Genomic DNA, 11,236 nt, shown 5'->3' on the forward strand with positions numbered 1-11,236 from the left:
GGCCAGCGTGGGGCCGGGGGTCCCCGCAACCCCTGAGTGGGTGGAGCTCAGCACCCTGCCTGTCCTGGCCCTCAGCGCCCGAGCCCTGGGACAGGGAAACGGGAGGGACCCGGTGGGGGTGGAGGGCCTGGCGCTGCTGTGCAAATGGAAGAGAGCTGCTTCGGGCATCGGGAGCTGGGCGAGCTCAGATTCGGCTCCAGAAACTTCCTCACTGTAGCGCCCACCCACTCCCCCCCTGCTCTGAGTTTCGAGCCCGTTCGTGCTCTGCGGCCCCTCCAAGCCAGCGCGGAGGCGTAAGCAGAACATCACCATCACCCCAGAGACCCGACGAGGGTGTAGACTCAGAAACCGGATTTTAAATCCCTTGTGACAGAAGAGGGCGCATCCCTGTGTCCCACCGGGATGTGTCCTCAGGTCGCGGGGAGCCCCATGAGCTCCCACAGCCGCGCTGTCGGGACGGGGTCCCGGGCGCGGGGTCCCCGCCAGGACGCCCAGAACTCACCGGCTGCCCCCGGAGAGGCTCCCCGCGCTCCTCCAGCCCGCTCCCGAAGTCGCCGGACACCTGCCGTTTGCAGGGAAGAAGGAATGAGCCAGTGACCGGCCCCAAGCGCTCTTCCTGAGGTTAGGGGTAAATGTTGTCCCAGGACCTTGGAACCCAAACGATACCCTTCGAAGGAGACCCTTCCAGTCCCACCACTTTGGGGCCCCCAGCGGCCAGCTGCGCTGGGCCCTCCGCTCGGTGCAGGGGTGAAGCGGGGGGGGGGAGGGCGCCGCGAGCCCGGCTGTGGCTGTTACTCACCCCACCGCTGTCCTCCTCGTCCTCCTCCAGGCAGACCAGGGGGCTCACCCGGGGGTCGCCGCGCACCCGCAGCTCCGCGATCAGCCCCTGAAGGCAGAAGCAGAGCAGGGTCGCTGCAGGCAGGCGGCTCGGGGTGGGTCTCAGCGGGGTCACCGGGCAGACGGAGAAGGTCCAGGACGAGTGTGTCCTGGAGGGAGGGGCCTCAGGTGGCCCCGCCGCGGCTCCACAGGCACTCGCATGCGGGGGCGGGAACGGAGGTGGCTCTCCCGGCCGGCACCGCCGGAAGCAGGGTCCCCAGGGCACGCGTGGGGGGCTGGGGCCTCGGGGAGGGGGGACAGGTCCGCTGCGTGCGGCCCCGGCTACTTCGGGAACCGCCAGAGCCCATGAGAGAAAACCAGCGGCGAGGCGCAGAAGCCCCGGGGCGCGGATGCCCAGGCGGGGGCCGCTGACACCCCCGCGCGGCCGCCTCTCAGGCCCGAATCCGCCCCGAACCCGCTCTGCTGAGTCCTGCGCTCAAGCACGGTGGCCACCAGCACTGCCTTCTGACGGAGTCCCCGCCTGGAGATCATGTGTCCGCACCTGTGGTTTCTAGTATCTTCTTTGTCTCACTGGGATTTACCCCAACGCGGTTTCCCCAAGCAGAGAGCACACTTGGGCAGTTCTGGGCCGTCACAGAAGGGCCAGGGGCCAGGGGTCAGGGGTCAGGGATCAGGGGCCAGGGATCATGGGCCAGGGGTCAGAGGTCAGGGGCCGGCTGGCGAGGCCTCGGTCTCTGTGCCGCCTGGTGCGCATCCGCTCAGCATCGGCCGCAGCCAGTGCGCCGAGGACGGAACGCAGCTGTTCCCAGCGGCACCGACACTGAAATGTCATTGGCGTCATTTCCACGCTGCAGAGTCTCCTCCTGATTCACCCACTTCAACGGGTAACAGCCTTTCTTGCCTGCGGGCCGCACGGAACAGGCGCGGCCGATGTGTCCGCAGGCCGTGTGCTGACTCTTCTCGGTCATTCTGTTTATTCCTCCAAACGACCTTGAGACCCCCGCATCCCCTGACCTTCAGTGTCGTGACCTGCTCCCCACTGGCAAGGAGCACAGGACAGCAAACCAACAACACCCCCAGGCGTCCCCAGGTGAGCCCTGCTTGAGGGCTCCACTCGCTTCCCAGGGCCGCCTCCTCCAGGAAGCACTCCTGGATCTCTACCCAGGGCAGTTAGCACTTCGGGGCCAGTCCTGCCGGACTCTGTACGCCCGGCTCTGTCCCCCAACTGCGGACAGCGAGGCCTATGGGGCTGTGTCCCCCGTCCCTATGTGGCTGTGGGCGTGTGTGTGCCCGTGTGTGCGTGGCTATGTGCTGTGTGGTACGTGCTTATATGCATGTGCACACACGTGTGTGCACCTGCCTGTGCTTACTATGCGTGCACTTGCACACGCACCTGCCCCTGGAGCATGGTCGGGCCCTGACTCCACAATTACCACGAGGGGCTCATCTTCCCAGCCTGCAGGGGGGCGGCGGCCGAGCAGCGGGACTGCAGGGGAGCGGTCAGAACGCAGGTGAGTGATGGGCGCTCTGCACACACACGCGCCGTCCTCCTTTGCACGGAAGGGCCGAGCCACGGATGGCCGCCAAGCCTCAGGGCCACGTGGCGGGCGCTGAGCGGCACAGGGCCTGGCAGCGCGGCGGACTCCGAAGGCGGCGAACACGGGGCCGTGGGCGGCACCATGTACCTCATCTTCACTGTTCTCCCACCAGCCATGGCGTGTTCCAGAAGACCAGAGGCAGGAGCCGCCCATGGCTCCATGGTCAAAGCCCAGAAGCAAGCTGTCCAGGGTGGTCATCAGTTCCAGAAGGTTCCTCCCGGCACCCAGGTAAGGACCAGCACCCACTGGGTGATGTCCAGGCTTTGCGGTGTTCCCAAGGAAGCTGACAGACGGTGGCCGGACCGTGGGGCTGAGGGAGCCAGGGGTGGGGTCGCCGCCCACGGGCCTGTCCCCAGATTGCTGGGTGGCCTCACTGCAGGATGGCGATGGCATCCTTCTGGAAGGGCGGGGCTGAGAGCTCCGTCTCTTTAAGGCAGGGAGTGGCCAGAGATTAGCCCCCGACGTGGCCTGTGTCTAACCCCGAGCCCCGCAGGGACCCCTCCCCCCACCGCAGCCGCCGCTGCCTTCAGACCCAGAGTCACCCTCGCCAATCTCTGCCACCTCCTGCCACCGTCCCCCAGGACCAAGGCCGCCCCGCTGCGGCCCACTCCGACCTACACAGGGACGCAGCCCTCCTGGCAGTGGCCACCAGCGACTCGCTGCAGAGCCACCAGGGGACCCAGGGACGGCGTAGGACACGTGCCGAGAGCTCTGGGGCCTGAGCCCAGGAGCCATGGTGGGTGGAGGAGGGCGGCACGGGGCCGGGACGAGGGGCCCCTGCAAATTCTTAGATGGTCCAACCAGCACAGAGGGTGACCAGGCTGTGTGGGAGAGGTGTGTGAGCGCGTGAATGTGCATCTGTGTGCGTGAGAGCACCTGCACGTGTGCCACGTGAGGTGCGTGCGTGAGTGTGCGAGTGTGCCACCGAGGTGTGCGTGAGTGTGCCACGTGAGGTGTGTGAGCGCGTGAATGTGCATCTGTGTGTGTGAGTGTGCGAGTGTGCCACTGAGGTGTGTGCGTGAGTGTGCCACGTGAGGTGTGTGAGAGCCCGCATGTGCCTGTGTGCACGCAAGTACGCATGTACACGTGTGCACAGTGAGAGCACGTGTGAGTGTGCATGTGCGTGTGAGCACGTGTGTGCACGCGGTGAGCTGTACACAAATGTACGAGAGCATGTGTGTGCATCTAAGCGCACCCACGTGCACAAAGGTATCAGAGCGTGTGTGTGTGTGCATGGGTGCGTGCACGTGAGCACACGTGTGCAGACCAGGAGCGGGAGCACTGCGCACACCTCCCACACACACAGGTGCCCTCCACCAACCAGGGTCCGGAGCACCGTCGCCCACGGGAAATATGGGCCATCCTGGAAAGATGCAGGGGTGGGGCGGGGCGGGGCCGGCACTGGCATCACACCGGAGACGCGAGGCCTCGACCCTCCAGTCCTGTTGAAGGAGGGACAGGGTGGCCCACGTGACCAAGTTTGGAGATGCAAGGACAGCACAGGGCAGATGTTAAATTCCAGAAGGTCGAGCTCTGCACAGGGCGGCAGGGGTGCCATCGGGGGGCGTGGGCGCTCCCGGCAGGTGGGGTCAGGGGGCCAGACGTCCGTGGTGACTGTCCCCACAGGCCCATCCCTCGGGGCTCTGCGCTCCAGCACCAGCACGGCCCCGAGGCCGCTCCCCAGGCTGCCGGCAGGGGGCGCGGGGGGAGGGCGGGGAGCTGTGTGCACCTCCCAGGGGCACGGTAAGTGGGGAAGACACCAGCGGTGCAAATGCCCCAAGGGCCAGACCCGCAAGCAGACGTGAAATCTGGCGACGTCGCACTTCGTTAACCAAGACCGTCCGGGCTGCGTCCTGCCGCCGCCGCGCTGCCAGTCAGCACCCCGTGCCGGGCAAGCCCGTCACTGAGCACTCTGGGAGGTGGCCTTGCCTCGGCCCTGGGGCGCCCGTGTCCCGGTCGCGGGCCGGGGGCCAAGTGAGCCTGCCGGAGCCCCGCCCTGTCACCCACCCCAGCTGCGCCGTGGCCCCTGCACCGGTGGCTCCCGCCCGCCTGCTCCCGTCCACCGCGGGCTCCTCCTCTCTCCCCCCCTTGGTCGCGGCAGGAAATGGCCGGGATGGGGTCGCATCGCGGCGAGGCCGTCCTGCGGTGTGTGTGTGTCAGGAGGGCTGTCAGGTGGCCGCGGGGCCCAGTTCTCCTCCGGCCGGGAGGGGCGGGGCTGAGTGCCGGGCTTGGGGGCACAGGCCCGACAACACTTTCCGGCCCGTTCCGCGCCCTCTGGGGGAGCCTCCCGGCCTCAGTGGACCGGGCGCTTCTTTCTACATAACGTGGCCCCGGGTGCCGCGTGCAAAGTCCCGTTGAACCAGGTAGGTGAGCGTCCGGCATGAGGCACGGTGGCTGGAGCACACTGGGGGGGACCCTGCACAAGCCTGGGGCGCCCGGGGGGACCCTGCACAAGCCCAGGGTGCCCGGGGGGGACCCTGCACAAGCCCGGGGCGCCCGGCGGGGGCCCTGCACAAGCCCGGGGCGCCCGGGGGGGGGACCCTGCACAAGCCTGGGGCGCCCAGGGGGGGACCCGGCACAAGCCTGGGGTGCCCGGGGGGGGACCCTGCACAAGCCCGGGGTGCCCAGGGGGGGACCCTGCACAAGCCCGGGGCGCCCGGGGGGGGGACCCGGCACAAGCCTGGGGCGCCTGGGGGGGGACCGTGCACAAGCCCAGGGTGTCTGGGGGGGGACCTTGCACAAGCCCGGGGCGCCCAGGGGCAGCTGCACAGACGCAGGCGCCCAGCCAGCAGAGAACGGGGAGCATGTCAAGGGAAAGGCGGCTGCAAAGCTTCTGAAATGGTTAAAAATATTAAAAAGGCACAAAACCACTGAGCAGAGTTGGAAACACCGCTCCGGGGAGTCGCTGTGAACAGAATGCAGGCACACAGGACCCCCCGGGAGGCACTTATTACCGAATTTGACTCAAGAAAAAGAATAAACCCGAAAAGACCAGTTTTTCTGACCAGAGGCAAACAATCAAGGTTCTGTCCGGACCCGCCTGGACCGGCAAGGGGGGGGGGGCGCCCCGCTTGGGAGGGGCCAGAGGGGTCCCCCAGATTGCTCCTGGAGCCCCGAGCCCGCTTCTGCCAAATCTTATAAATCACGTGATGTGAGCCAGCCTTCCCCAGGAACTTCAATTCAGAAAGGCTGCAAAGCCCTGCACTAAACCGATTTGTCTTCTGTTCAGCAAGTCCCTCCCGGCCAGCTGGAGTCCGATCAAACACCCACACGGAACATTCCTGAAGCCTCTAGTCCGTGGGGACAGAAGGAGCCAGGCCGCTCTTGGCTCAGGTGCATGGGACACCAGTGAAGTCAGCTGGCAGTCAGGCAGCCACCCGGGCGAGCGGGCCACAGCCCAGCGGGCCGACGGACCCCCCACCCCACTGCGGTCCGGTCTTCCTCGCCTTCAGAGGCTTGACCGTGACTTTATACGTCACACACTTCTCTTCTCGCCACAGGAATCTTCCCCATAAACACTTCAAAGATCTCTGATTTGAACAAAACAGCGACAAGGTGAAAAGGCAACCGACAAACTAGGAGATAAAAATCACAACACACAAAACAAAGGACCGTTTTCTTTCATATATAAAGAGTCTATATACATCAATAAGAAATGACTGAACTCACCAAGACAAAAATACGAAGAACATGAACAGGCCAGTCACAAAACAAGAACTGCAGATAGCCAAAAATTATGTAAAAACAAAACCAAAGGCTGTCTACACTAGCAACTGAGAAATGCAAGTTAAAACACCCAGACACTGTTGGCCTAATTCAACAGGCACATGCGTTTCGCATCGTGACGCGCAGGCCTGACCAGACGCGGGGAGGAGGCGCGGGGCTTTCTCGCCCAGGACGCCGGTGGCCCGGGCAGCCCTGCCCCCCGGCACACGGACGGCCTTTCTGCGAAGTGTCAGAGGCGTGGGGAAGGTATGGGACCCTTTTCTATCCTCAACTTCCCAGGAAGCCACACGACGAACTGCCAGGGGACAGAGTCCCTCCTCCTCAGACGGCTCTCTGACTTCTTGGCAGCTAATCGTGTGTGAGGATCAAAACGAAAACACAAAGAGGCCCAGTTCGGTATGAGAGTCCTGCCGGCCCCCAGACCCCACGGGCCACAGCTCCCGCCAAAGGTGAAAGGTCAGCTCTCAGCCCCCGAGTCACCAGGACTTAGCACAACTGTCATCAAGCAGCCTTTGTCTGGGCAATAATTAACTTTCTGTCTGCTGGGACACGGCCCCTTCAGCACACACAGGGGCCCCTGTCTGGACCACTGAGCAGGGACGTGCCACATGCAGGCTGGCTCCAGGGTCAGGGTCAGGGGTGCGTGAGTCAGTGCCCGTGGAGGGAGCCTCGGCCACGTTCACGGGAGGCGGAGTCAGCTGATGCTTCCAAGTGTGGGGCCTGAGGGCTCGGGAGAAAGACCCGTCCAGGCTCTGGGATCGGCCTCCCCCGAGAAGGAAGGCCAAGACCAGGCCTGGGGGTGGGGGTGTCCCCAAGGACATGGTGGAGATCGCTGTGAGCCAGCTGCCCTGGGGAAACTCTGCCCTCGCCGCTGGGAGGCCATGCGGTTTGGTGAAAATACGCCTCGCTGGCATGGCTGACCCTGGTGGGAGGCGTGAACAGCCCGCGGCGCCGCCCTCCACGGCGGCCACGCTCAGCACTGGCTCCGCTGCCCTTCACTGAGCTTCCCGTATTTGTGCACAGGCCACGTGGCTGCGCCTGGACGCAGCCCCGCCCCCCCAGTGGGGCAACGCGGGGGCCACTGCGGGCACCGCGTACGCAGGAGGGGCTCCTGTGTGCCACAGACGGGGTCCAGGAAGGAAGGTGACGGTCCCAAGGGGCCTCTTGGGTTCCCCCAGGGCCTGCACTCGAGCTGGCCGGTGGCTCTGGGCAGCGGCCCGCTCCCGGGGGCTGCCCCTTGTCCCCGGCGGCCAGACCCCCGCCCGAGCGCGGTGGCGTCAACTTACCTGGAACTTGTCGGGGTCTGCTCCTCCAGCCTGGGCCACGAAGAGGCCGGCGCCGGGCTCCAGCTCCAGGGCCCGCGGGGAGCGCACCAGGGGCAGCCTCTGGAACAACTCGCAGTCCACGAACAGCGCCACGGTGGCGCCGTCCACGCTGAGCGCGAAGCGCGTCCACTGGCCGGTGAAGGCGGGCAGCCGGAAGCTGGCGGCCGTGTGGGTGCGGGAGGCGCCGGGCTCGGTGTACAGGAACTGGATGTGCTGGTGCCCGTCACGCACGGCCGTCAGCTTCACGCCCACGGAGACCAGCGCCTGGGCCGCGTCCGTGACGGCGAACAGCACCCCCGCGGCCTCGGTGGCCGGCCGGACGTGGAAGAGCAGCGAGAAGTCTCGGAAGAACGGGCTGGGGAGGTGGTACCGGGCCACCTGGCCGCTGCCGGTGTCCAGGCCAAAGGCGAAGGCCGGTCCCACGTCCGGGTCGTCGACCTGCGGCGGCAGCGGCTCCCCCAGCAGCTGCAGGAGCCCCAACTCCGCGCCCAGGCTCTCTGCAAGGAGGAGGGAGGCCCCAGTGAGGCTGTGCGTGGGGGAGCCCGAGCGGGCAGGGTGCCAGGGGCACTGAGTCACGGGGGCTCCCCACCCGCCTGGCACCCTCCCGGGGCCGGGATCGTGGCTCACGGGCCCCAGGGGACGCCCCCGGAGCCGTCCCAACCCGGGGGGCAAGTGTGTGGCCGGGCAGCCTGCGGAGGGTGGGGGCTGCACCCCATCCTCACCCCGCGCATGGGCCCCCCACGGCACCTCCCCTCCCACACAGCAGGGACGGGACACAGGCACCAGTCGGGCACCTGCCCAGGCGCCGACCTCACGACATGGTTGCATCACGGGGGCGAGAGCTGAACACGCGCCATCCTGCGGTTTTACTTCCTTACTCACCAGCCTGGAACCTACTCAAAGCCCCGGGGGGGGGACTCAGAGCGGGAGGCCGGGCCATCTCCTGGGGCCCTGTCTGCGCCGGAACCAGCCGTGTCCTGCGGCTGCTCACACCCGAGCGCCCCAGGTTGGTCGGGGGCTGTCCTCCCCTCCCACGGTGTCCACGCCGCGCTGCCCCAGCGCCCTCACGTGGAAGGGGCCACGTGGCGGAGGAGCCACCGGGGAGAACTGTGGTCTCTTCGCCCACGGATGCTCACTGCGGGCCCCCTTCTACCCTCCTTGGTGTCCCAGAGCACGTGAGCTCCGGGCTGGGCTGCGTCCACGGTGCCCCGAGTTTTCCCTCGTTTTCTCTCGTTTCTCGTCCTTCCAGGTGGGACCAGAGGCTGCTGGAGGGGAGGCAGGGGCCACAGGCCAGGATCTCCACGACTCGGTCCTGGGCCTGACTCGACCAAGCACCTGCACCCACACCTGCACCAGCCTGTGGGGGGGGCACCGAGGACACGCCGGGGAGGGCAGGGGTCACCGCCGCCGGACGGCCGCAGGCAGGAGGCTCGGGTGCTGGGGCAGAGGGCGGGGCCGCCTGTCTCCAGGGAGCCCGGCGAGCTGGACCCAGAGGGGCACGAACGAGCCAGTTCAAGGAGACAGCTATACACGGATGACTCCTGCAAGCGCGCCCACTGCCCAGGCGGCGCCCAGTCCAGCCAAGGGCCCGCCCCAAAGCCTTCTCTCTCAAGACCCCCACCTGCGATCCGGGTGTGGTCCTCCTCGGAGGGGTGATCACACGGGGGACGCTATTCTGGGAAGGAGTGGCTGACGTGTGGGGTCCTGAGGAAGGTGGGGAGCGAGCTCGGGACCATGTGCACGAATGCGTGTGCCTGTCTGTGTGTGCCGGGGACCTGGGGTCTGCCCTGAGCCGCGGGACCGTGTGCACGAATGTGTGTGCATGTCTGTATGTGTGCCGGGGACCTGGGGTCTGCCCTGAGCCGCAGGGCCAGGCCGGCCTGGACTTCCTGGGTCAGAGCCGAGGGGAGAAATAGCAAACCCCAACTTCCTAAGGCCAGTTCTGTCTTTCAAAGAGCTCTTTGAGAACAGAAGAGAGACAGATGCCACCCACATGAGGACATGCACTGGGTACCTGCCAGGCCTGGTGCTTGGGGGCAGCAGAGGGCCGCTTGGCTCTGCATGGCCCTGACGGCCCTCCTGGTGGGCAGCACCAGCCAGGCGCCCCCCCCCGAAGTCTGGCAGGCGAGACCCTCGTGCAGGCGGGACGCGGGGCACAGCCAGGTGCCGTGAGACAGCAGCCTCGGCGGACGATGGCCTGGCCTCAGTGCCAGGAAGACCCCGGGGCTCTGGGAGGTCAGCGGTCACTGGGGGCTCAACGACAGTCACTGCAGTCCAGCAAGACGGAGGCTGCTGCGACTTCCCTGCAGACCCGAAGTCCCCGGGGACCGAGGGCGCACGCAGGGAGATGCGCTGAGATGAAGAAAACAGCCTGCGTGCTGGCGGCCCTGACTCACTGTCCCCAAAGTCACACACGGACACGCCTGCCACAGCCCTTCCTCCCCGGCAGCTGCAAGCCTCCCAGACTGATTCAGAACGCAAGATGTGGCCGCTGTCCCCGTCCCGGGGACAGCAGCCTGTCGCGGGGCAGCCCCACGGAGACCAGCAACTCACAGACAGCTCCTCCTTTCTCTCCGTGAAACCCCTCGTGGCGCCACAGCCCTAAAACCACGGGCCCGTCCTCCAGGCACCGGCGAGCAGGCCTCCGGGCAGCTGCCGTGCCGGCCCAGCCGCCCTGGGCCGGAAACCACATCTGTCCGAGCTCTGAGGTCTCAGAAGAACACGTGGGGGGAACGCAGCGGGTGACATCTCTGGCAAGTGGGAGTCCGTCTTGTGAGTCCACACTCCCCTCCCATCAAGGAATCCGGGGGCCTGCCTAGTTGAAGACCATTTCCTTTTCAGCAAACAGGCCAGCCATGACCGAGTGGGATGTATCCTAGGAATGCAAGGCTGGTTCGACATTCGAAAATCAATTAATGGAAAATCCATCTCATCAACAGACGAACAAAAAAGAATCACAAAATCATATCAGTAGGTGAAGAAAAAGCATTTGACAAAATCTATCACTATTCATGGTAAAAGCCCTCAGTAAACTAATTATAAAGTAGAATTTCCTCCTCTTGATATAGAATATCTATTTTTTAACTGTTTAACGCTTATTTATTTTTGAGAGATACAGACAGAGCACAAGTGGGGGGGAGATAGAGAGAGAGACACAGAATCCTAAGCAGGCTCTAGGCAGGGGGCTGTCAGCACAGAGCCTGCCGTGGGGCTGAAACCCAGTCTGTGAGATCATGACCTGGGCCAAAGTCAGATGCTGAACCAACCGAGCCCCCCAGGGGCCCTGAAGAACATCTATTTACAAAACCTGTACAGCTCATATCACACTTAATGTTGAGAAACTTGAAGCTTTCCCACTAAGATCGGGTACAAGGTAAGGATCTCTCTCACTACTCCTTGTCAATACCATGCTAGAGGTTCTTGCTAGGACAGTAAGGCCAGAGAAGGAAATGGAAGGACACAGACTGGGAAGAGAGAGGTAAATTTGTCTTCAGATGGCATGATTGTCTACGCAAAAAATCCAAAAAAATTGACAAAACAAAACAAAACAAAAACAACACTCCTGAAACTAATATTATAGCAAGATTATAGGAATCAAGATTAACATACAAAATTCACTTTCCTATATACCAGTAATGAACAAGCAGAATTTGAAAAACATAATGCTATTTACATTAGCATTCCCACAAGTTAATTACTTAGGTGTAAATATAACAAATGAAGTAAATCAAAGGCCTAAATAAATGCAGA

General features: G+C 64.3%; 2 protein-coding genes across 2 annotated transcripts in view; one reads left to right on the forward strand and one right to left on the reverse strand.

Annotated features, from left to right (window-relative positions):
* The window catches only part of COL18A1 (collagen type XVIII alpha 1 chain), a 33,201-nt gene extending 23,652 nt beyond the window's left edge, over positions 1-9,549 (reverse strand). Inside the window, exons 1-4 of the mRNA XM_029940595.1 lie at positions 9,501-9,549; positions 7,448-8,175; positions 800-886; positions 399-562 (exon numbers count right to left, since the gene is read on the reverse strand). Of these exons, the coding sequence (XP_029796455.1) occupies positions 399-562; positions 800-886; positions 7,448-8,175; positions 9,501-9,549 (1,028 nt within the window). The remainder of the gene's footprint in view (positions 1-398; positions 563-799; positions 887-7,447; positions 8,176-9,500) is intronic.
* Positions 9,550-9,678: 129 nt separating this feature from the next.
* The window catches only part of LOC115292525 (collagen alpha-1(XVIII) chain-like), a 17,930-nt gene continuing 16,372 nt past the window's right edge, over positions 9,679-11,236 (forward strand). Inside the window, exons 1-2 of the mRNA XM_029940596.1 lie at positions 9,679-9,721; positions 10,113-10,209. Coding sequence (XP_029796456.1) covers positions 9,679-9,721; positions 10,113-10,209 — 140 coding nt within the window. The remainder of the gene's footprint in view (positions 9,722-10,112; positions 10,210-11,236) is intronic.

The sequence above is a fragment of the Suricata suricatta genome, chromosome 5 (genome assembly GCF_006229205.1).
Source record: "Suricata suricatta isolate VVHF042 chromosome 5, meerkat_22Aug2017_6uvM2_HiC, whole genome shotgun sequence".
Classification (NCBI taxonomy): Eukaryota; Metazoa; Chordata; class Mammalia; order Carnivora; family Herpestidae; genus Suricata; species Suricata suricatta.